Genomic DNA, 25176 nt, shown 5'->3' on the forward strand with positions numbered 1-25176 from the left:
ACACAACGTTACCAGTGAACGAATACACTAATTGGAGCTTCATCCAGCTAAATAACTGTTTAACGCGTCTACATGATTATCAGAATAGGTAGTATGCGGTTTCGAAAACAGCAAAGTCTTTTCTTTCTCATTATTTTCCAACATGAATCTACTGGACCCGCTTCTTGTTCAAACTGCAGCACTCGCCGCTGATTGGTCAACATGTGGTGGCCATGACAACACAGCGCCACCGGGCGGATTGGAGTAATAATAGTTTGTTGCGTCTGTGCATCTTTATGATACAGTAGCCTACTGACAGAAATACACAAATGAATGTAGAAATTAATAAATAAATAAATATTAATAGAATTAATGTATTTTTATTCACTTCCTTCGTTCCTTCCTTATACTTTTATCATTTTTGAAGGCTACTTAATAGCCTAGACGCAAAAACCACACCATGGAAGCAAAAGCCAAAGGACTAACTTAGGCTACAATGAAGAAGTGTTGACCATAGCTTGAACGCCATCCTCTCTCCGGTTGGGAGACGTGAAAAGGAGCCTACCATGGATAATATAACACATCCATGGAGCCTACACTCAGTAAATCAAAGTAACCACCACCAGGTGTCATTATTCTATCAGGCTGTGGTCTTTCATACAGTCCACATAGCCTACCTGTGATATTTAGGTAGGCTACTGTAGTTTTGTGTAGCCTATGTTGAAAATTGTATCATCATGTATATTTTTTCTGGACAAATAAAGTTTAAATAAATATTTTTGCACAGGAAAATTCATGTTTTCGTAAATAAAGGACAGAATATTGAACACCGTGGGCAGATGCAATCAGTGGGCACTTATCAGAAATGAAACAAGACTAAGACAAGTTAGCCCACTATGATGCTGAAATGTATCTGCCTACACATGCATAAGCAGTATTTTCCAGTACAGCTGAGAAAACACAGCCAGTATTATTTTTGTAGGCCTTGTCATGAATTTTAGTGATGGACACATACAAATTTTCACCAGCTGATGGCACTGGATTAAAAGTCAAAACCATGCCAATAAGGATTCAGTCAAGGACTACAAAGATGGCAGTCTTTCAAATACTTATTAGGATATTTCACTCAGTGTTCAGGCCAAAAAAGGCAATGTTGGATTTGTATCACAGTTGTTGTTAAATGCACTACTTTGTGTTGGCCCACCTGCCCCTGTTTGTCTCCAGATCAAATGGGACACATTTAAATTATAATTACTTTGTGGTTTTGCCGTTTTAGATTAACTACAATGCATGTATACATGCCAATTATTTTTCAAAGTGAAGGCACAGCTGTTTGATCACCTTCATACCTCCCAGGCACCAATGACTCTTCGTTGATTTTTTTTTAATGTTATGAAAATCCTTTTGCACAAACTTGAAAGTTGCTTGAAGGTAATCTAGTCTTCTAATATGCAACTCCAGAGGGGCCAATGACAAAACAGCCTACTATTCACTATAAAGTCTCCTATATAGGCTACCCTGCTCTGTTTTCAGGACAAAGAGGGACAAATGCATATTCCACATGAACATCCACCATATTTGCATGAATTCCCGCAATACATCTTGCCTCACCTCAAACATATTCAAAAATATTTACACAATTGGAAGTACCAACCATATCCAAGGAAAATTATGATTTCTTCTTTCTACACTGTTTTCTGCTTTTTCCAACAATAATTATGATAATTGCTATTTTAGTTGTTCCTTGCACTAAATTTCAGAAGTTGTAGTACTAAATACTCATGCAGGTCCTGCCATCTATTATTCAGCTACTGGCTGCAGTCATGCAGGTACACGGGAAAAATCAAAATGTTGCTTTATTACCCATAAAGTGATTACAGTACAGTGAAATACAGTAAAGGAAATCTAAAAAGAAAAAAGAAAAAAAAAGAAGCTATAATAAGAATTAAAAAAATTCTAAATTTTTACTAGGCTGAGCACTGGTTAATTTTGTTTCTATTTATCTGCAGGCTACATGTATTGTCTGTGCCTTGCATTGAACTGTTAGGTAATTAGAATTTACCTATGCATGCATACATTTCTCTGTTTGCTATTCATTTGTTTGTTGTATGATGAATTTGTGTATTTCTGCTGTGAAGCACATTGAGCTGCTCTCTGTATGAAATGTGCTCTTATAGATCAATCATCTTCTTTTTAGCATAACCTGTTACATTTATTTCTTTTGTTCATAGCTGGTATACAACTTGAGTATAGGTATCCCTACCTATAAAAAGGCTAATGCATCACTTGGAGAAAATATAGGCTATTACACACTGTGTGTGTGTGTGTGTGTGTTGTGCTGTTATAATTACAATTTATATTATGCATTTATCTGCTTACCTTGTTATTAATTTGTTTGTGTGATGAATTTGTGTTGTTTTACAGGGTATGTGTTTCTGCTGTGAAGCACGTTAAGTTGCTGTCTGTATGAAATAATATAATAATCTTCTTCTAAATTTGCATAACCTGTTACATTTATTTCTTTTGTCCAGAGCATGTAGCCGACTTCTACAACTTTGTCTATGATTATAAAGACTATATACCTAGGTGCATCACTGTATTACACTGTGTAAGGTGGCTAAATAATAAGATAGTGAGTTAAAAAAAAAAAAATCACAGATGAACGTTTGCTTCCGGAGCAGCGTCCCCCTGTTCCCCCTGTCGGAGAACAGCGGCATCTGGGAGGGAGGAGAAAAGAAACAAGCGGAGCAGCGGAGGGGAGGAGAGAAACCAGAGCAGAGCGGCGAGAGCAGCGAGACAGAAGGACGGGAGCACGCCGGAGAGGAGGTGAGTGATGTGGTAGCAGCAGAGCAGCCTCTGCCGAGAATGTTTTCGCTCTAATACTGGGAGTTTGTGGCCGCTCCGGTGCCGATACCCCTTCACCTCCTCGCCCCTCACCCCCTTTTTTAATTGAAACGCCTGGAAACGTGAGGAACTTTCCATGTTGTTGTGACGGGCGGCGCATCGCTGTGGGCCGCTGCTGCCGCTGCTGCTGGGAGGTGGGGAGAGGCTGCGGCGGCCGCGACAGACAGGCAGCGGAGGGGGCTTTAACAGCAGTACGGCGGGTGTGTGTGTGTGTGTGTGTTTTTGTGTGAGTTTGTTGTCATATTTGTGTCGTGTCGGTGACGGCGGCCGTTGTGTCGGGGAATGCAGCGGTTGTTTATGGAAGCAGCAGCCGTGTTGTCGCGAGCCGCCAGCCGTTAGCTCTCGAGGACTTGAACCCCACTTGCTTAGCCTACAGTACGTTGGGCATTTAAAGGTGGAAAAACGCTTTGAAATTAGACGCCGAACATTACACACAGAGAGAGAGAGAGGGGGCCTAACGACAGCTAAGTGGCTGGTAAATTGATAAGCAGTTGGCCATTTATCAAAAAGTTAACCACCAGACAAGAAAATCTTTAAAACCCTAATGTTCAGTATTTACCCTCATACCTCCCAGTAGGCTATCTAGATATATCTACCAATATCTACCCATACTGTTATTAATGCATGTTAAAAAAAAAGAAAAAAAGGGGGGGGGGGTAGGTGATGACCTTTTTTTTTTTTTGACAACTCTTCCTTGGCAGAATAGCCTACTATAGAGACTGGACAGGATAGTGACACAATTACTTCTTACTAACGTTTAAGTAATGTTCCTATACAGCCTTGAAAATATATTGATATGATACAACCTACAGACATTACAGGTTGTTTGTCTTAGTCCTGTGAAGTACCCCACACACCCCCAACCCACAACCACAATGGACACTGTGGTTACACGGACAAGCAAATACATGAATGGGTGTCCCAGACTCCCAGAGCCCATTGTGGCATTACTTGCTTTGTCTTACTGACACTCCAAACCAAAAGTGATATAAAAATGAAGCAAAGATCATTTTTTTTGCTTATATGATCTGGATGATTTTGCTTACAAAAGCAGTGAGTTTGGCTACTTTCAGAAGAAGAAGAAGCCTGTCAGGTCAGTTTAACATGTCCTTTTGTTTCTATCCAGAGATGCTCCACCTCCTGAGTCATGTCCTCTGCCTTGCACTATGTTGGTTTCTGCGTAGAGCTATAATTAAAGTAATAAAGAGGGTCATTGTGAAACAAACAGGCATAAAGGATGGTATTCTTTAAACTTGTGCACATTACATGGAATGGCTTGAGGGCGATAGGCCACGCCGGCCCCAAGGGGATGAGGTCGAGGCCTGTACTGGTGCATGGTGCTGGCCCGACACAGCTAGCTAATCGTTTCCAGCTTTCCTCTGGTAGTTTTTCTTTTGCCAGGCCTGTGAGATAATTCGCCTGCTTGTTTTATACAAACATGGAGCCACTTAATTGCTTGTTTATGTTTTGCAAGTTAAAGAATCTGCTGAATGGCGTGAATAAATTTCCTGTTAGATCAGCCTGGAGGCAGAGGGGGCAGAGACGGGACATCAGGACTAAGGGGAAGAATTATTATTGACTTATTTCAAAACCTTTAACTTCAGGTGAGTGTTGTCATAACAATGCAAGAACTTGTGAAACTGTTCATAGCACATGCACTATGTGTTTTTGTTGAGGCAGGAAGAACTGTGAAGTTGTTGACAACAACATGAATCACCAAAGGACTTGCCTTCTGTTTTTTGACAGCACCTCCCACCCCTCCACCACCCCCACCTCCCTGCCAACCCCTCCTGGTGATGCTGCTGACTCTCGTGCATTCGTTTTGCGTCACATATTTTGCACCAATGCTTCCTTGTGTGTGCTCTTGGGAGGTGTATTCATAAAGTATACTCATCATAAAGTATTTTAAAACATGTAGTGTTTTCAATGACATCTTTTCAGTTTTCCTATTTAGTGTGTGTTAGTTCTTATTATAGGCAGTTGGTTGTGGTGTCTTTTTTTTTTTTACAAGGTTTGTGCTGTGGTGTCGGCTCAGCGAGTTAATTAGTGCAAGCTGCAAAAATGAATGTGTCACTGACCGTACCACCATAGTAGAAATGGTGCACCGTCATCCTCTCTCCCTCTCTGTCACTGCCTGCCTCTCTACCTCACCCGCCTCCCTCCCTCCCTCCCTCCCTCCCTCTCTATCCTCCCAACCCTCCTTGCCCTGCTGGCTTGCTCCTCATCCAGACCTGTCCCTGGTCTGCAGCAGTGTATGTGCACGCAGGAACATGATGTCATTGCTAATTGCTTAGGGCTCCTGGGATGTTAAGTTGGTTTATATTTTCCCCCTCTCCTCCTGCTCTTTCCTGCTCCCTCCTTTTCACTTCATACCTCTCCCCCCTCCTCGTTTACTTTCCCTCCTTCTCCACTGAAACATTTCTATACAACATCAGGAGTTGCTGAGTATGGAAAAAGTGACTTGGACATTTATGGGCTGAGTTTTTTCAGCCAAGCCTGACAGACAGTATATGCTTGAGTATGTGTGTTTCTTTAGCTTAGTGCCTCACTTTAAAGATGGCCTCTGCATAGGTAACTAGACAAAACAAGGAGGCACATGTGAATTTGCACATTCTATACACATTGCACATGGACAGAAATAGCAGTCAGTCAGTAATGGAAGCCGCCACCTTGCGAAGCTGTGAGCATGTCCCCAAAAATATGATCTTAGCTAGTGCTCGGTAATTATGTTGTCTGTGTGTGGTGGTGTTGGGACTTTCTTGCCTTGCAGCACCTGTTTGTCAAAACCTGTTGGTCTGTGTGTGGTCGAGGTCATGCACAACAGCTGATTAGAAAGGATGGTGAAAGTGTGCATGTGTGTACACGCTCCTGTGGAAGAGGGCATGTTTCTCTGTGGTGGATGTTGTTGTGTGAGCAATCAGATAAAGACTTTGGAGATCTGGTATCACCACCCTGCTTCCCCTGTGAAACAATACCACTAGTCCGCCCTTGACCAGTGGTATTGTGTGCGGGCCGGGCATGTGCATACTATGTTTGTGTGTGTGTGTCTAGAATCGGACCAGATTGGACAGATGAATGATGAATTAAGGACAGCAGAGTGAAGATTCATCCCAGGCTGTCAAGTTGGCAAGATAACCACGCTGCAGTTTATTTTTGTGTATTATGTTGGGTGCATGTGAGTTTTTGTGTGTGTGTGTGTGTGTGTGTGTGTGTGTTGTCAGTCTTTTTCTCGATCTCATTCTCTTCACTTTCTCTTTCAGCCCCCTATCGATGCCTCTCAATAGGGTTATTGTGCCCACTGTCAAACTGGCTGCAGTGTGTGTGTGTGTGTGTATCTGTGCATTGTTGTTGCAGGGAGCAGACAGCCGTGAGGTGTGTTTGAACAGAGAAGGAGCACAGAGGCCCTGTTCATCCTGTAGGGTGTGAAACTGAATGATAGGGCCCCCTTTCTCTCTTTCCATCTGTCCCTCTGTCTATCTGTCTACCTCACTCTCTCTGACAGTTTTTCACCCACATGCTTGTTCCCCACTGTCTTCTTTTTGCTCAGTTTTACTTGGCGTCTTTGTTTTCTTTCTTTCTTGATCTTTGTGTGTGTGTGTGTGTGTGTCTGTGTGTGTGCGCATGGTGCTGTGTAATGTGTCAGCTCCTGGCAGGCCTCACTGATCGGCTGTCTTCTTGCTGTCAAGTCTGCCTTGTGATTGGGTTGTCAGTATGCATGTTATTCTGCCTACAAATTACCTGTGGAAGCAGAGCAGACGAGGGCAGACAAGTCTCCCACATTTAAAGGAAACCTCACGCACACAGGCTCAAATTGACGCCTGTGCTCGCACGCCGGGTGCACATGTACACATACTTTCCCCGCTCCTTTGTTTATATGTTTCTGTTTCTGATGTTGTCTTTTCCACATTGCTGCACTTTCACACGTATGCCCCCATCACTCCCAGTTCAGCTGCATAAGGGCTTTCTGCCTCTATCTATCTCTCTCTCTCTCTAACACCCCTGACTTTCAAACACATCGTCATGCAACATGAAAGCCAGAATATGATAAAAGAGGCTGTAAGGGCTAAGAGATCCAGGTGCCTCTGTAAATTGGTCTACTGCAGTTCAAAATAAGGATTAACTCAGAGTTGGTAGTCTGTACCTCACTCCTCTGATTCTCCGTCCTTGTTACAAGGAACACTTGAGTAGATAAATGTTCACTTCTTAACAGGCTCCATGCCAAGTAAATATTTACAGTACACTGAGATTTAGAAAGAATTTAGTATTGCTATTCAAAACACCTCACACACTAATCATGTAACGATGTCAGGAATGATTACGTAATAGTTATAATTTATCTGCATGTATTCCACTGACATAGGACAATAATTAAAACCAAAACATATTAGACTCTCAATGTTCCTCTGTAGCCTTAAAAACACCATGAAACCATTTACGAGGACTTTGTTCTGCTTTCACTTATCACTGCTTAGATTTTGTGTGCTTGTAGTTTGTAGCTTGTCTGGAAGGTATCATAAGACGTATTTGACAATGATGATGTTCATTGGTGATATTATTCAGTCAGACATTGGAATAACTCGACCGATGTTTTTTTTTTTCAGGGCCGATACCGATACAGATTATTAGTAATTAAGGAAACCGATAACCGATATTTTGAACCAATATTCATTTGCAGTAAAAAAGAAAATTTTGGTGTCAATATTTAGAATGACACACCTGGGATTACTATTTGTTTTTTTGTACACTGTGAAAATTTGTGATAAAAATACCTTAAATGTTTGAGTAACACAAACTCCAACACAAATCTTGGTTCAGTGGGGGCTGTGCATGGGTGGGACATTGTAACAGCCAAGAGTGGTGACTTCAGGCAGAGAGACGGCTGCGTAGGAGCCAAAGTAGTGCATTTTATATATTTTATCGTCTATCGCTGAAAAATGGCCAATGCTTATTATCGCAAAAATGCGGAATATGGGCCGATATTATCAGCCATGCCGATAATCGGTTGACACCTTGTGATAACCAGCATACCGATTTGTAAGGCCATCGATACTTGCAATCTAGTTGGGAGAAATAGGTGATTGGATACATCATAACAGTAAAGCCCTTTCCAATACATTGTTGACACCCTGGCATTAATGCAGGTTGCAGCTTTCTTTGCTGCATACATTTTAACTCAGGAACTGTTGTGCTTTTTGCTACGTCAGCCTTTCTTCCACTTTATGGCTTTTACATTTGAAAGGCAGCACATGCATACACAGTGTTTTCCCCACATTCAGTCAGCAGCAGTGCACTACCATCGCTAGATTACCAACGCTGCAGCTAAAATTCCACATGATCATTAATATCAACGGGCTACACCCAACATTACCTAGGAGGAAATGTCTCCTGACATCAACAAGTGCATCAAATTCTCCTGGAAGTGAGTGGCAGAAGATGGTAGAGAGGTGAAAGCAGAAAAAAAAGACTTGGAGTGCAAGTGAGGGCAGACGAGCAGGAGAGTGACAGGAGAGAGAGGGTGCAGTGGTAGGTCATGTGCAAGCTGTCATATGAAGCTGAGACTCAATGACATACTTCTCAGACTGTCTGTCATCTCACTGTGTGGATCTCACTCACTGACATGAGTCACAGTAATTCTGTGTCGCATTGTGTGGCCAGTGGAAAGGCTAGAAGAATTTCACAGGTTAAAACAAAACCCACTAATTCTCAGTAATTCATGTGTGGATGTGGATTGGACAGCATCTAGGTTCGTTGTTTGATTGTTTGCCCGAGATTTGGCAGGGTTGGGCCAAGACCTCCAGGATTTGTCTGGGTACTGGAGAGTAAGCTATCGTGTGATAATCAGAAATGTTATATTTATATTTTATGTGCTCGGGTAGAGTCAGGCTGGTTTTTGGGCCTGATCTCAGCTCTAATCTTGGTCCGGACTCCGGAGTGTGACCCACCTGTTACCAGAAATAAACACTCATCGTCAGTGGCACAGTGCAATGGTGCAGAAGAATTGCCATTTTATCCGGATGTAAAACTACAGCATAACGTTTATCACAACATTATGTGGTATCATATGAATGCACAGACCTGCCTACTTGCTGATTTCCAGTATTGTAGGCCAGTGTCAGAGACATGGCTGCAACTGCTATCAGAACTGGAACTGTCCTTTTAATATATGAAATAGTTAAAAGAATGTAACTGAAAGATGAACTGTAGCCCTACATGTGTTGGAGCACAGAGTCAACTCCTGCCGTGGTAAAGCTGACCAAGGTTTTCCTCAGGAAATTGTTCAACAGATGTGGAGGCAATTTGACTTAACTTATTGGACCGCTGCCAAAACAATAGACAGACATGATATATGTAACATTTTCTGTGTGAAATGAGACCCCTGTTGCTTTCCCTGAAATATTATTGTTTTATCTGACAAAGTTCATGAAGTTGTTTGTGTTAGCAGAGGTGGTCTGTGTTTTAGGAGAGGCGGCCCACCTCCTCTATAAAACAAGTCTTGGAACAAGCCTACAGCTCACTGTAGCGTTTGCAGGCTAACAATCGTCTGCACTTCTGTTGAAACAATTAACCTTCACACGCCCAGAGTGTGTGAACAGTATGAAACAAATTCCTGTGCGATGAATGCACAGGATGACAGGTGATAGGAATGTTGAATCATGGTCACAGTCATTGTGATGAATTGGGTTTCTGACCAGATTTAGTTTCTTACTTTTTTACATCATATCCTGTGGTGGGAGTATAATAATAAGTGAACATCTGTGGCAAGCATTGTGAAGAGATGCCAACCTGGTCTTAATGTTGTTGACGGTGATTCATAAAACCACATTAACATAAAGAGTTTTATAGGGTTTTGTAGGCTAGAATTGAAATTAATTGAGCAGTGTAACTTTGATAAACCACACAGTGCTGGAATTTGCCTCTTGGCTTTGCACTGACTTGGCAAAACAAGTGGAGAGGCGTTCTTGGTCCCGTGTGTGTGTGTGTGTTTGCTCCAAACAGCAGTGCTGGTGCACCAGCCGTGGTCAGCTCGCTGTGTCATCCCTATCCAAAACCAGAGTCCTGTCCGAGAAGAACGCTCTGCTAATTTTGGGAAACGACAACGTTAACTTTGCATTGGTGGGAAAGGGAGAGGGACTGAGGGAGAAAGAGGCAGCCATTGTGTAAGAGGAAGAGACGGCGAGTGAGGGAGGGGATGATTTAAAGTGTTGGAGAGGGAGCGATCGTTGCAGCGGTGTCTGTGGTTCCTTTGGCAGAGATGGGACATTCCTTTTCTGATGAGTCACTCTCTCTTTCTGATCCGTTTCTTTCCTGACATCTCTTGCTCTTAACGCTGGTACCCTTTCCCCCCTCCTGTCTCCTTTTTCGAATGTCTATTCTTCTTTCCACCGTCCTCCTCCTCCCTGACATGTTTTTCTTTTTGCTAATAAGCCAACACTTTCAGGCAATCAGATCAGACTAGGCTGCGATATACTGTAAGTATAGTCTTGTGACATTATCATGGAGCGGATTGCCACAGCCTATCTAATGAAATGTGAGAGAACAAGGCCATGTTGAACTCAGACACACATACACACACTTTGAGTGGGAGCTATGTCGTTTGTGTCTAGACTTCCCTGTCCTCTCGGATGTCCTGTCACATCTCAGCTATATATAGGATACGCAGTCCTTCCAAGCGCTTCGGCTCTCGCCACAGATCTAACGAACCCTTTCTGCATGTGCACGTCTGTCCACCTGTCTGTCTGTTTTCAATGAGAGAGAGAGCAAATGTGTTTAATATGTACATATGTTTAATATAATGTACATGATTTGCCTCCATGTCTACTGAGAAAGACAAAAGGAAGCTCTAGTGCTTGCAATCAAGCAGAAGATAAGGGATGGATACATTGTGTCAGGAGACGTATCTTTGCTGATAAAAGAAACTGAAGCTTCCTTTCCAACTGTAAAAGAACCATATTCAAAAGTACTGCTAATAGTTTCCTTATCAAGCATTTAAGATGTTGATCCTATATGCTTCAGACTGAGGAGAAACGTCAAGTGTGTGTTGGGGTGAGGAATTTATGATCTGTTTTCAAATGCATTATTAGCAGTGCTTAACCAAGCTGTAAGAGGTCAGAGTTGTGTTTGTTGACCATAGATCTCCCTCAGGCAAATTTACTCAACTGTCACAGGTTGGTCGTCTTTATGGACTATAGGTCAAAGCACAAAACGTAGCCTAACTCTTGGCTTGTGTCTGGTTGGTGTGCTCCTTGCATTGGCAACGTCTGGGTGCTTGACACTCGTGAAACATCATATATGATATGAAGGTTGCCATGGAGCAACTGTTTGAATCTACCAGTTTAACTTTGGAGCACAAAAAATGATTTGACCAAGAACTTGATGGTCACGTCTAGATGATGAGTAGAGATGGGAAGAACTTGAACATAAGCTGCTAGAGTTTTCAAATAAGGCTCCTAAGGGACTCCAAGACTGTGAGTAACAAGATGCTCTCCTCAGTTCTAAGCTCGATATCTGGAGGTAACCAGCCAGTGCTCATCATCTGCCCAATACCATCCCAGTGGTGAAGCCTGGTGCTGGCAGCATCAGAGGTACCCCTCATGAAAACCTGCTCCAGAGCCCTCACTATCTCATCCTAGCTTTAAGCTTCACTTTTCAGGACAATTATCCCGAGCAGTCAACCAAGACAACACAGGGTTAGCTTTGGGACAACTCTGTCTGTGTCCTTAAGTGGCCCTGCCTTGAATCAAAAAGAAAATCTCTAGAGACAGAGACCTTTAAGTGACTGTCCACAGCGTTAGAGGATCTGCTGAGAAGAATGACAAAAAACAAAAACAAATCCAGATGTGCAAAGCTAGTGTGATACACAAAAAGACCGGAGGCTGTAATCGCTGTAAAAAGGTGTTTCAACTAAGCATTGAGTAAAGGCTCTGCCTCTGACCTTTTGATGATCATTTCTAAATTCTATTGAGATGAATCCATCTTCTACTTCATCCAGAAGTAGTCAGGGCTGCCCCCTAAACATTGATCATTTTAGTCATCATGAGATGCTAGACTGTGAGTAGACCTCGAGTCTACTTAAAGTCTGCCGTTTGCTCTCAAACTTCATGTGACCTGGATGCTGGTACAACCCTATCTGCTTTTGTTCAACATAATTGACTGGTGCCGTCATCAGCAAGGGAGATGGTATGCTTTTTATACAACAGAACTGGGACCAGGAAGCAAATGTATTATTATATTTCTCCAACTGTGTGGAAATCTGATATTTTGAAGTCACAGATGATGATCAGAGGCATCAAAATATGAGTCTCATAGGAAAAACATAGGTAGGTAATTGCATGTGAGGTGTTCTGAAGAAAAACAAAAACTGCGCATGAAAACAGAAAAGAATATTCATAGATAAGAAAAAGCAGGAACCACCAGCGCATGACAAACTTAAATGCAGATGTGGCTTTCATTGTTGTTCTCTGACTCTACTGCTGGCACTGCTTGTTGACTTCAGTGTCGTGTCCAGGAAAGAGCTGTGGTCTCATTATGGCGAAGTGGCGAAGTCACGCTGACTGCGCGGCCGGCTCATGTGTGTTCCACGGAGAGAGCAGGGGCTTCAGGGTCTGAACCGGGACCTCCCTCCTCCTCGCTGTGTTGTGCTTGGTGTCGCTGTGTCGGTGGTGTAACTCCCCTCCTCTCCTCTCCCTCAACCTCCCCTCACCCACAGGAAAAAGAGAGGCTGGGTGAAGCAGGGAGGAAAAGAGGGGGGGGGGGATATCTCGGGGATTGGGGGGAGGGGTTACAGCCACAGCGCACGAGTTCGCTCCCAAGTTTCCCAAATCCAGGAAATCATCTCTTGGCTTCTGTTTCCTTCTGACATGTTTCTTTTTTTCCACGTCACAGGATTTCAAAGTCTGTGAATGTGTGTGTGGGATGAGATTTCTGAGACTGTTAGAAAACTCTTTGACCTCTTTCACCTTCAGTAGCGTCTTGACCAAGTTAGCCGGAGTCGACCTCACTGCTCTGCCTTTTACCCCGCAACATCCTGTTTCACCGTCAGGGAGCCGTTGATTGTTGCAGGTTAATTAGTAACCTCATCGTTGTATTCTCTCTCATTGGTGAAACGTGTTCATTCAGTCGTTCCCTTTTGTTGCAGATTCTAGTTTACTCAGGGTCAGTGAATGGTACATGCACACACATGCGCTCACAAATGGTCATCTTTTATCTTCACTCCTGAGGGGTGTGGGTGTGAGCATGTGTATCCGTGTTTTGTCTTCTTCTTTTGTTGACCAATTAGATGAGTTTTTTTGCCCCCCAGTCACTCTGGACCCCCCCCCCCAAAAAAAGAGACATGCCTGAGATTCTTTGGCACACCCTGAAAATTCCTCACTTGCTTGCTTTCTTTTCTTTTCCTTTTCTTCTAGCGGTTTCCTGCTCATGCCAGTGAAAGCTGATACTTGAGCTGTATGTATACAGCACATTGAGACATTCATAAATTCACACAAGCTACAGTAACAGGAAGACTCGGTCTTACAGCGTTCTTTAAACTCTGAAGTGAAATTATAGTGGAGCTATTTCTGTCTGTCCTTCACACTCACTGTACACTGCTGCTGTAAGGACGATGTATGGCCATGGGAGCAGGCTCAAACCCTCAGACCACAGAGCTCCAGTGTGTGTACGTGTACGTGTGTGTGTGTGTGTGTGTGTGTGTGTGTGTGAGTGAGTGAGTGAGTTTGTTTGTCTGTACACAATATTGTTTGTTTTGGCTGCAGTCTCAGTCAAAGTGTTACTTTGTCTCTGTTATTTCCCTTTATTGACAATTCAAGGATACACACACACACACACACACACAGGCATGCACACACACACACACACACACACACACACACACACCTTGCTCTTCCGCTGTTATTCTGGATAGGCTATTGTTGGCTGTTGTGGCTATTGTTTTCTTCCCTGCTTGCTTCCCTCCTTCTTTTTGTGGACTTTTATCCCGGAAAATGTAGCAGCAGACTGGTCCGGTCATCATCCGTCTGTTGGCAGAGCGCAGGCCTGATATTTCTTTTTTTGGTGTGTTATTCCACTGACTACAGCAACATTCATTCATCATGAATCTGCTTGTAGCTGCATACTCTTCATGTTAGATAACTAAGAATAACCCCAAATAAATATACCATATGTAAAAACTTCTGCATGAATGTAGCTCAGTGTTATTACAAAAAAGAAAAACAGAAACAAGAAAATGACATAAGTAATTTTTGTTTGTAAAAGTGAAATGGTGATAAACAAAGGTATAGAGAAGCAGATGAAAAACTAATTGAAAACTATAAAATGCTTTTTTTTAAATTATTTTTTATTTTATTCTACAGCTTGCAGGACCATTTGAAGTTCTGGCCATTGGAAAAAATCACCAAAATTGGGGATCATATCACAGATGCATATAAAACAACAGGGGTTCCAAGCCATTTAGAGGTTTCTTTACAATCAAAATTGCCTTAAATTAAAATGATCAATTCAAAATAATACAGGAAGCCGGTGTAATTGAGCTAAACATTGTCTCTGCTAGTTTGATCAGGAGTCTAGCAGCTAAATATACAGTATAGCAAAATATTGAAAACAGGTCATGCCTCACAAAAGTGAAACAGTATAGATTACATAATGTTCTATAGGGTAGAAAAGAATAAGCTTGAAATAGTGGATAGTGAAAGCTCTGTCCAGTGATAGTTATGCTACATGTCTTTGGTCCGCAGTGGCGCAACTTCCTATAGCCTCATAGTGGAGGAAAGTTAGCAGCTAAATGTGGTGGACTTCTCCGCAGCCAATCAAAATAAAGCCAAAAAAGATCTGGGAAGATTGCCTGGTATTGTGCAGCTGTCTTACAAGTTCACGTCCTAATCCAAAAGTTAGAAAAACACCCAGTTGCGTTTTCCACTCTGCATGCTTTTCTTTGTTGACATGAATCCATCCATTTTGTTTTCGATGACTGGGCCTCTAGCTGCGACAGTTTTGCTTTCTTGTCAAGTCTTTTTTGGTAACAGATGGGGTTTCTCACGAGCAGAGGGGGAGAGCAGAAGAGGAGGGGAAGAGTGGCTGTAAATCAGGGTTGTAGAGAGAAACGGGTGGTTTTATGAGAGTTTACAGACCATCTTCACTTTTAATGAGAAAAGACAGCAATTCTCTTGTAGACAAAGGAAAAGAGGGATTATAGCTAGGAAAAGGAAAAGAGGGGTTATAGCTACAAGAAGAATCGGGCGGAGGAAGGAGAGGAGAAGAGAGGAAATGGGGAAAGAAAACGGGATGAAGGAAAGAGGTAAAAGTCAAGCGGGATTAGCAAAGGAACTGGAATTGCGAGAAACCTTGAGAGGGATGGGCAGGAAGGAGGGATGAGAGACCTATCAAAGTGTTGGCAGGCATCCACTTGGCATATGAATTTAAAAAGCAATCTGTCTCTGGCTCGCTCAGACCAGTGTCTGGTGTACGCCAACGGTTACACACACAGCACACGTACAAAGACACAGAGAGAGGTGGACTGTGTGCAGCAGCTGCTTCCTTCATTCTTTCAGGAGCCAGACCCCCCAGCATACATATGGCACTTGTGTTGGGGGGGGTCTGGCATATACGACACTTGTGCATGCACACTAACAACACACACACATGCAGCAGCACAAACTCAGACTTAGCCAGTGGGTCAGGGGTCAAAGGTCACTGTCATGCTGTGACACATCCTAGATCTTATTACGTCCCCCTCCCGGTGTCTGTGTGTGTGTCAGTGGGTGTGTATTCAGGGCTCCAGACATGGGGGCATTTTGCCCCTAAAATTTGAGGCAGGCACTTGCGCATGTGCAACCAGTAGATTTGCTGTGTTTTTTTTGTTGTCATTACAGGTGGCCGGTGTGTGTGTGAGGATCATGAATGAAAAGGAAATGTGAATATTTGCTTTGCAAGTTGATTTACGGTAAACGCCCCTAAATTTTCTGCTTGTGCTCCTAAAATTTGAAGTTAGGGGCAACATGTGTGCTCCTAGTAAAAATAGTTAGTCTGGAGCCTTGGTATGGCTGTGATTAAACATGAGGGGTCTGCCTGTCTGTCTCTGTGTCTGTGCATTTAACTGTTTACATGGAAGTCCATGAGGAAGGTTCACCCTCATATTTAGTATTTTATGTTTGTGAACAAGTGTTAGTCCCTCTGTGTGTCAGTGCCAGTGCTGCCCTGCCCACAGAGGGGCCCTGTAATTATGCGCAGACCCCCTCATCCGCAGCAGAGGCCTGCAGGGAACCCTTCATGGGCGCTGAGGCCCGACCCAGAACATCACAACCGCTGCTATCGCTGTCATTGTGTCCAATTTGAAGCCAAAAGCCAGATGTAGTGGGGATTGAAAGTTAGTTATTGTGCATACTGTGCTGCTGTTGAGCTGTAGCTCCACCCAAGTGTGGAGACTTTACATTTTGCGTTTTTACATCTCTCTGTATAGGCCAAAGAAATGATATGGCATTTAAAGCGCAGTCTGTAGTTAGCGTTTGGTCGGTAACACTTTTTTGTTGTTTTGGCTGTACTCCAGTGTGCAAGGAAACAATCACTATGAGGTCAGCGCGGTAACAAACCGCCATGATTTATGCATCAAAATGTGTTTGCAGGTTTTAGGGAGGAGTACTGCACATGTGAAAGCTGTTTCTGAGTTATGAAGCTTCAGAGGGTGGTGTGTGTGTGTGTGTGTGTGCGTGAGAAATCTGAAAAACCAACAGAGCAACAGACTGAAAGTTAAAATAATCGAGAGTTGTGGAGTTTAAAAAAGGCAATCTTCACAGAGGAGATGCCCTGATAGTCACTGTGTGACGTTGATGATCCACAGCCGATATGATCATTCTTAACTTGTATCACAGATTGCTCATCAGCTCATACACTTTGTTCCACATGGCCGACAAACGGCACACTGTTTTTTTTTAGTTGCAGCACCTGTATTAACTACAGGTGATCCATTTTAAGGTGAAGCATTCATTCTCATCCCCTGATGACGTATTTTTAATGAAAATTGTCACATAATGATTAATCAGTCGGGTCATCCATACTTCACAGATCACTCCTTAACTTTGGCTTGCAGATCAAGGCTGCATTACGTGCGTATGAATGTGAAGAGCCTCTGAGGCGTAGGAATGTTTAGGTATGTCATAATCACAGAGATTCATAATGCAGCCAGCGTGGAGCGAAAAAAACAAAATTGGAACAGTGAGAATGAATTACAATAACTCCTTAAGTAATCTTTGATATGAACTCTGATTTCCTGTAAAGGGAGATGGTAGTCATTTTTCATGGCAAATGATTCACACATTTCTTTAGTGTAGACACCCCTCCATACAAATACTTTCTGACGCATACACACATTGCCTGGTATGTAGACTTGTTGCAGCAAGAGTCAAGGAACTAACATGCCATGTAATCTTAATCCCAGAATGCAACATTTTGATTGCTATTTTTATGATTATTTTTTTATCCAGAGTGAGAATAAAATATTGAGCTCTATGGAGTTTTAAACCATTAATGAAGACATTACAGTACAGCTGGTCTGGGGTTCAAATTATACAGCTGTGCTTCAGATGGTTTACTTTTTTTTTTACCACTGTGTAACACCTAGTGTTTTTAGACAAACCAGATGTTGTTGGTCTGCTGTTATGTTTGTGAGCACTATTGGCTGAGTACAGGATTAGTTGACTGTATAGGGTTAGATCAAGTATCACAAAAATCATCAAAAAAAAAAAGAAAGTTATATAATCCTGGACATTCATGCATTTGTTGTTCCTTTGTACATTTTTAGAAGTTGGGAAGAAAAACACACAATTTAGTATTTTCCTTTGTTCCTTTGATTCTTATTTCCAAATTCCCATATCTTGATTACAATACCTGATGTTTCCATTTGCCTCCAGAGCTTCAAAGAAAATGTTGTTTTCAACTTCCTGGACTCAAAATGTTGACTTTAAGTGGCCTTCACTGCTAGAAATCAAAATGCACCAGTGTACTTGCTCAGTTTAGTTATGAAGCGGTGTGACAGATTTATTAATTTGTTGAAAAGAGACCTTCACATTGTGAGCAATGAAAAACCCCCAAAAGTGTAAAGTTAGGCTAATTACATATCAACAACAGTGGTACAGTACTTACTGAAGGTGACAGACTGCAAACCATCCACTCTCCTTCAAACAGTCAGGAAAACAACAACTCACAAAGATACTACTACCCCTAAATTTAGTACTAAGATTTCTCTGTGCAGAGTATTACAGTCCACAGCTGTATATTTAGGTCCTTCCCTTGTCATGTAGATCACAGCATGCACCACAGCTGCTGCAAGCTCTATGGCCCCCATGTATATTAAGAATTATGTGAGAATGTGTTTGTCAGATTAAACTAATGTACTGAACATAAGTGCATTAAGTACAAGTAAGTGCATAAGACATCACTAAAAATCTGCAGTTGTGTGTGCTGATCGGTCTGTTCATCATCCTTCAAGACTGCAAAAAAAGCATTCAAGGCTGATGAAGTCATAAAAGGAAAAGCCGAGGGAGTGAAAGAGCCCTGCCAGCAAAAGTAGTAGTGGTTTAGTCCTTATGTTGGCAGTTGAGGACAAAATCTGCAGTGAATTTTGTCATTATGGAGACAAATGAGAAAGAATTAACGCAGAGTGAAGTGAACTTAAAGAAGGAGACCTCTCCAAATGGCTGCCTTTAAAGCATCGCGCTGATCAGCCAGCTGCAGTATCTAGGCCAATAACTTTGAAAACCCACTGGCTATTACTACCATTTGAAGATTTGCCTGATTACCAACCCCTGATGATGGCTTATTGCCGACCATCATGGATTTAAAAATGTCAGACTGTTTTTGCAACCATGAGTGCACTTTTGACTTCATCCCTGCAGCTATGACTTGTTGCAGGGCTTTGTCTGATTAGAGATGGTCACTGTGGTAGATAATACACTACATCACCTTGAAGGAGGATGAAGAATTGCCAGTGATTTGGAATCAACTCATAGCAAGCAAGGGCCATTGTCAGCTGTTAGTTGAGTTAGCTATGTCCATTGTTCCCACAATTTTATTCCCCCAAAATCATTCCAGGTGTTTTTTCCAGTCTCTGAGCCAGGGATAAGTGGGACTTGTTATATGGTCCAATCGAACTAAGCTCATTTTCTTTTTCTCCACGTCTTGTAGAGGTTGCATATTGGTGAGAACTGTCCACAAGTCTTGACTGCATTATGCAGTAATGTGTGTGTGTGTGTTTATGTGTGTTGGAAAGCAGAGTAGAGGGAGTTTACAAGTCTCCTGTGGCATTAAGTTTACGATGGTTCCAGTCAGTGAAGAGTTGGCAAAGACTGCACCAAAGAAAGAAATATGAGTGCTACACAAAATGAGCCTTATGTTCTCTCTCTCTCTCACACACATACAAACACACGTACCTTGTGTATTAATGTTTGATCAAGGTTGTGAATAATTGATGCGTCTTTATTATTTGTCCCTCTGGTGTCCTGCAGTCCTCTTTCCCTCTCCGATCACCCCTCCCTCTCTCCATCTCATTAATCCTACTTTATGTTTGTCTCTCCCTCAGGACGCTGCTGCTTCACTACAGCCCTCCTGATTGGATGAAGAGAGAACCACTGACTACCAGTATGGATGCACTCATCTGTAGTTCTCTGGTAAGGCTTGTAAACCCTGCAAGCTTTTTCTTTTTTTTTTGTTCCCCCGTCATCTCGTCTGAAAATATAGGTCTGGTTCTTCTATCAGATTTTTAAAGCTTTGCTATAATATAAGATGATATTGAGTTATGGTAAAGGGATGGTCTTCAGATAAATTTAGAGCATCCTTCCTTCTACTTCAGCTTCAAGCATCAACTAAGCTATGATAGCACACACTAGGATAACCAGTGGCTATAGCTCAACAACACTTGTGAATGCCATGCTTGTTTGAGGTAATTAAGCAGCTTTTCCATTGTAAATACATGAGCCAAATCGTTAAGTTTTGTACTTTTTAAACTCACCTATACAACTGAACGCTACAGCTCTAGGTCCCTGAGTGCTACCACAGGAAAAGACCCAAGAAAAATATGTGCAGCCAGGACCTAGCTCACCTCCTGCTAGCTGCGCAACATTGCAGTTAAACAGCAAAGTAATATCACTACACATGCTTTGCAACATCCACCAGTGCCCACACACCACTGACATAAACTCTGTTAATTTGAGTCTGCATCGGTGCAGAAAGTGGAAGAAGGAGAATATGTCCAGATACGATGTTGGAGAGATGGAGGAACATTTTGAATTTGATGGCCTCAGTGTTGTGTGATAAGGCACTGGTGGATGTTGCAAGGCATGTGTAGTGATATTTTGAGCATAATAGAGGCCAAAGTCACGGTTTTAAAGTTCTGCCCCCATTACTTTGCTGTTTAACTGCAATGTTGTGCAGCTAGCAGGAGGTGAGCTAGGTCCTGGCTGCACATATTTTTCTTGGGTCTTTTCCTATGGTAGCACTGGGGGACCTAGAGCTGTAGAGCGTTATTTAGAAAATGCCTGGAATTCTCCTTTAATATCTCATCCAGGTCAGCAACACTTCTTGGTGTGCCATTCTGTCTTTACCTGTTCGGTACTACCATAGCAACTTTGAACAGTGAAGGTGATAATAGTGAGTGTTGGATCTGTTATCAGTGTTTACATCTATTTACATCCTGACCTCCAGCAGCCTCCTAACATTATGTTGAACTGGTGAGGAGGATTGCCTACATCCCGTGCATTCAGTTTACATTACAAAGGAAAGGTTTGCAGTGTTTTGTGGTCCGCCTGTCCTCTTCGGTCCGTCCTGCTCTGCTCGGCTCTAAAAGTGTCTGGGTGATTGTGCAGGAAGCGAGGGACAGTGAATCAAAGAACCAGTGCATGTACTATGATTTTTATTCCTATAGCGTTTTGCGTCGCCTTCGCTGCTTCACAGTATGGTGTTGTCTCCATAGAAACCAGCTGCTGTTGTTGGGTTCCACATGGATGAATGTGGTCTCCGAGGGCAACCCAAGAAGTACTCAGGATTCTTTACATTCTTCTTCTTCTTCTCATCATTCTTGCACTTTTTTCTTCCTGTTGTGTTCAGATCTGCAGCTGAGCCGCCTGAACCTGAACTGTGACCAGCGCCAGTCTACGACTGACCTCCTGTCAGGTACCAAACCACACAGACACACACACCCACACACACTTGAAAACATGCTGTGCTTGTGCTTGTTTAGTAGGCTACCCCTTCATGCTCCTAGTTGGTAGTTTTGAAAATCCACAGTGCTATTATTCAAGAATGAAAGAAATAAGCCTGGCAATATTCTCCATGTTTGTTATCATCAACAAATAATAATAACAAAACCAACCATCTGTTAGAGCCCAGCTTCTCTTCTCTGTTGGTAGCTGTCTTAAAATAGCTGCGTACTGTAGTTTCAGCAAAAATTACTTAATTGTAGAGGATTTGTTGGTCACTACTTTCAGACACAAATAACCTGAAATAACCTGGTGCAACTGTGTTTGTACTGCACAAAATAACACTACCGGACACTACATTTGGTTATGAATACACAGGCAGCAATTCTTAGTAGGATCAGTCAGTTCTGGTCATGTTCATGTTATTTATGGGCTACACTACAGGAGGTTTTAATGCATTCAGTGCACTTGAGATGACCTGTGTGTGTGTGTGTGTGTGATTAAAGATTTAGAGTGGTTAATTGCATTTCTGTGGGCAGGACTTGAATTTTTCAGCGAGGGAGTGTTGGTATTGCACAAAATTTCATTGTTTCTTGCAGTCTATTAACACTTACAGCAACGTTTAATAACGTTAAGGCAACGTCTGTGCCGGTGCTGAATGTGAGACAGCTCGCATCGGCCCTGTATGAGACAGGTCAACACACTTTGCACATTCTCTCTCCCTCTCTCTACAAGGCTACAAGCCCCCTCTGCTGTTGCAGCATATACAGACAGGTTTCAATAAAATGAACTTGAAGGCCTTCTGGCTATAGCACAAATGCACATCATCTGAAGTGGAATTCGCTCAGAGAAGAACACTGGAAACTGAAAGGCACAAATGGCAGTGTCAGTGATGTCAAGTTAACAGTGTCAGTCCCCAGGCAGGTAACAGTGAAGCAGTCCAAAGACAAGTTTCAGGCTAACTGGCGCATAATAAAACTTAACAATGGTGAAATGAGTGATTTAACAAGAATACAGTGCTGCACCTTTTACCGGCCGATGTTACAACACATCAACTTTTACGTTTCCACTCAGATGGCTTTTCTCATACAGCAGCATTGTAAAGAAACTGCGAGGCAGAAAGAGATTCAGCATACAAACGCCTGATAAAAACTAAATTCATCATGTAACACAAATCTCACTCATCTGATACTCATTTCAGAGCTTTTAGCAATTTTAATTTGAACAAAGTCAAAAGAGCCAGTACTGGGAGAACAGAGCATGGAGATGAGAAAGACAGACTAAAGATGCTGCAGCACCTCAAAGAGATGATCAGATATTTAAGTTTTCCAGGCCCTGGTGACAGTTGAAACCAAATCAGAAGAATAACATCCTAGATTAGTTAACATGTTTTGCATGCTGGTACATATTTCCACCATGAGGCATTTCCCACCTACAGTACATTACAGCCTGAGAGTACCGGTAGTTGTTATAATAGAAATAGAAGTTAACTGTGTTACCCTGTGTTCTTCTTTCAGGTGATCCATCTTGTACCATGATGATGTCAGTAGATGTGACCAATCGTAACGGCCCTGCTGCCACACCTCCCACCTCCCTCAGCCTCCGCTCCTCACACAATCAGCTCCTCAGCAGCGATGTCATCAAACAGGGCTCCGCCACGCCTCCCAAATGTCGCAAAAAGTATGCACTTACCAGTATCCAGGCTGCCATGGGCCTCGGAGAAGCGGTGCCATCTTCACCATCACCATCATCATCTCCATCGCAGTCTTCAACCCCCAACAATCCCAAACTAGCCAAGAACGGGGTCAACCAGCTTCGTAAAGCGGGCCAGGACCACAACAAAAACACGACCGGCCCCGAGCCGCTAGATCTGGAGTGTAATTCAGAGACTATAGCGGATGATCTCAATGTCAACACAGCAGAGGAACACGACAGTCACACTCTCACCAATAACGACCGAGAGGATGATGTGATCAAGTTAGATGTGGAATTGCACCCGAACGCCAACACTGACGCGCCCGAGCCCGAGCAGAAAACGGAATCAGACATAGACTGTAACATTAACACGACAGCGGAGCTCAAACTGAACGGCAACACAACAGATCTGGGCTTTGATGTGAACATCGAAGCAGAGGAGAGCGATGACATCAGCATTTTGTCTGAAAAGGAAATAATGTCAAAGATGAAGATCGGGGAAGATGGAGACGAGGCAGTGGAGGGGGAGCCGGAAGACGAGGAGAAGAAGCCTCTACTGACGATCGAAAGTGAGTCCCCCGTGGAGAACCACAAAGTCCCTGCAGACCTCGAACTCATCTCTGACCTCCAGTCCAACATCAAGCTCCTGAAAACAGGCAAAGACTCTTCGGTACCTCCTCCTCCCTCCCCGCCCAGGCAAGCCAGTCCAGAGGACACGCCCCTGCTCTCTGTGGCCTCCTGCTCCTCCTCTTCCTCCTCCTCCCCAGAGACGAAGAAGGACAGGAGGACCGGCGCAAAGACAGACTGTGCTTTGAACCGCATCCAGAATCTAAACCCCAGTGACGAAGAGCTGAGTTGGACCACCCTGTCCCAGGAGAGTAACTCCCCAGAGGAGACAGGTACACAAATGCACAAACAAAACACACTGAAAAGATCTTGTTGCAGTTTTTATGTCATTTGCTGATATTTGTCATAGTTTTCATGTGCGTGTATGCAAGTTACTCCAGTTTTATTTTGTTTTTTTTTAATTCTCCAGAGCGCTATGTAGTGGTTACACTGTCCTCTCTGCTGATGACATGTTTCCATTTAGGGTGAGCGAGTGGTCATGCATGTGTGTGTGTGCATAAGCTGAACTCAGACATTGCTGGAACAGAATAACAATCACTCCATCCTCCAGTAAATCTCCCAGAGTCCCAGAGTCTGGGACAGGAAATGCCCTTGTAACCTCATGGGTGGTTAGCAAGCTAGTTCAGCTGCATCCAGTTTCAAGCTGTGTCCTGGGCGTGTGTGTGTGTGTGTGTGTGTGTGTAATCGTGTGTGTGTTTGGATAGGACTTGCAAGGCTATTGATGAATTTATACAAAATCCGTAGCTGCCATTGTCTTGGCTGCAGCGATACATTTTTCTGCACTGTCCCCTCCCATCCTTAGTTTTCATCATTCTTTTTCTGAGGGTATGGATATTTGTGCTGTGTGGATAGTAGTAAATGTAATTGGAGCAGCTGAGACACACACATACAAACAAATGGAGAGAGCTTTAGTTTTCATCCAGTTTCGATGCGCAGGTCTGTTGGTACAACGAGCATTGTACCATTCATCTTGTGTTTACAGTCCATTTGTATGTTTTTGTCGGTGTATGATCATGATGGTGTGGTCTCTGACTGCCTATGTACCTCTCCAACTTTTCATGATCAAGTCATCTTCAGATCTTTTGCACAAGGAATCATTTAAACTTTATTATATGTTTTAGAAAATAGTTATTGTGCAGTTAGGAGTATGTTGTTTTTATTTTATTTTTTATCATCTAAACCTCCCTTAACAGAAAATGCTTAAATAATGCTTTTATATTTAAATGGTTTGCAGTTTTGAATATATTGTTTCTTATTAACATACTAATTATTTATCAGTGTCAGTACATGACATTGAAGATGAATACATTTAGCAGTTTCTCATGTTTTATATCACAGTACATACACTAAGGTGGATCTTGAATTAGAGGCAGATTTTGTAATCTAATTTAAGAAATTTCTGAGTCATCGCCTCTGTCATGGGTCCTTACTTTCTTAAACTCGCTTGTTGCCAACCTCTGCAGAAGTCATTGTATTTCTCCGTCAGCGTTATGTTAAAGATCTGGCTCTTCATTTTAGGTCCCTGCCTGGTGCATTTCTTTTTCTTCTTTTTTTTTGTTGAATCACATGAAACATCCATCCTGTCTAGAGCATAAGTACCAATCTCTAACATGAGCTCAGCTGTAAACCATCCTCTCTCAGTCTGTGAGAGTTGCACTGCTCTGTGCTGCTGAGTCTTTTTGCTGCTTTATTTCTCCCATAATGACTCTCTCCCAGCTCTCTGATGACTCACTGTCGAGGTGAAGGCTCTGAGCATCTGTGTATTTCATTTCTCTACAAGTATTAGAGGAGA

At 42.7% G+C, this 25176-nt stretch overlaps 1 protein-coding gene across 10 annotated transcripts in view; it reads left to right on the forward strand.

The window, feature by feature from the left end:
* The first annotated feature begins 2723 nt into the window (after positions 1 to 2723).
* Positions 2724 to 25176, forward strand: part of apbb2b (amyloid beta (A4) precursor protein-binding, family B, member 2b) — a 49723-nt gene continuing 27270 nt past the window's right edge. For 5 of the 10 annotated variants that reach the window (XM_085778010.1, XM_085778023.1, XM_085778029.1 and 2 more), the window contains exons 1-4: positions 2724 to 2805; positions 19448 to 19535; positions 20971 to 21036; positions 22580 to 23656. In XM_085778010.1, coding sequence (XP_085634136.1) covers positions 22597 to 23656 — 1060 coding nt within the window. In that variant the 5' untranslated portion in view covers positions 2724 to 2805; positions 19448 to 19535; positions 20971 to 21036; positions 22580 to 22596. Of the gene's footprint in view, positions 2806 to 19447; positions 19545 to 20970; positions 21037 to 22579; positions 23657 to 25176 lie in introns of those variants that run through there. The other 5 variants (XM_085777982.1, XM_085777996.1, XM_085777976.1 and 2 more) reach the window with 1 other exon arrangement.

The sequence above is a fragment of the Trachurus japonicus genome, chromosome 1, assembly GCF_045865225.1.
Source record: "Trachurus japonicus isolate A0001 chromosome 1, Traja_1.0".
In the NCBI taxonomy this organism is placed as follows: domain Eukaryota; kingdom Metazoa; phylum Chordata; class Actinopteri; order Carangiformes; family Carangidae; genus Trachurus; species Trachurus japonicus.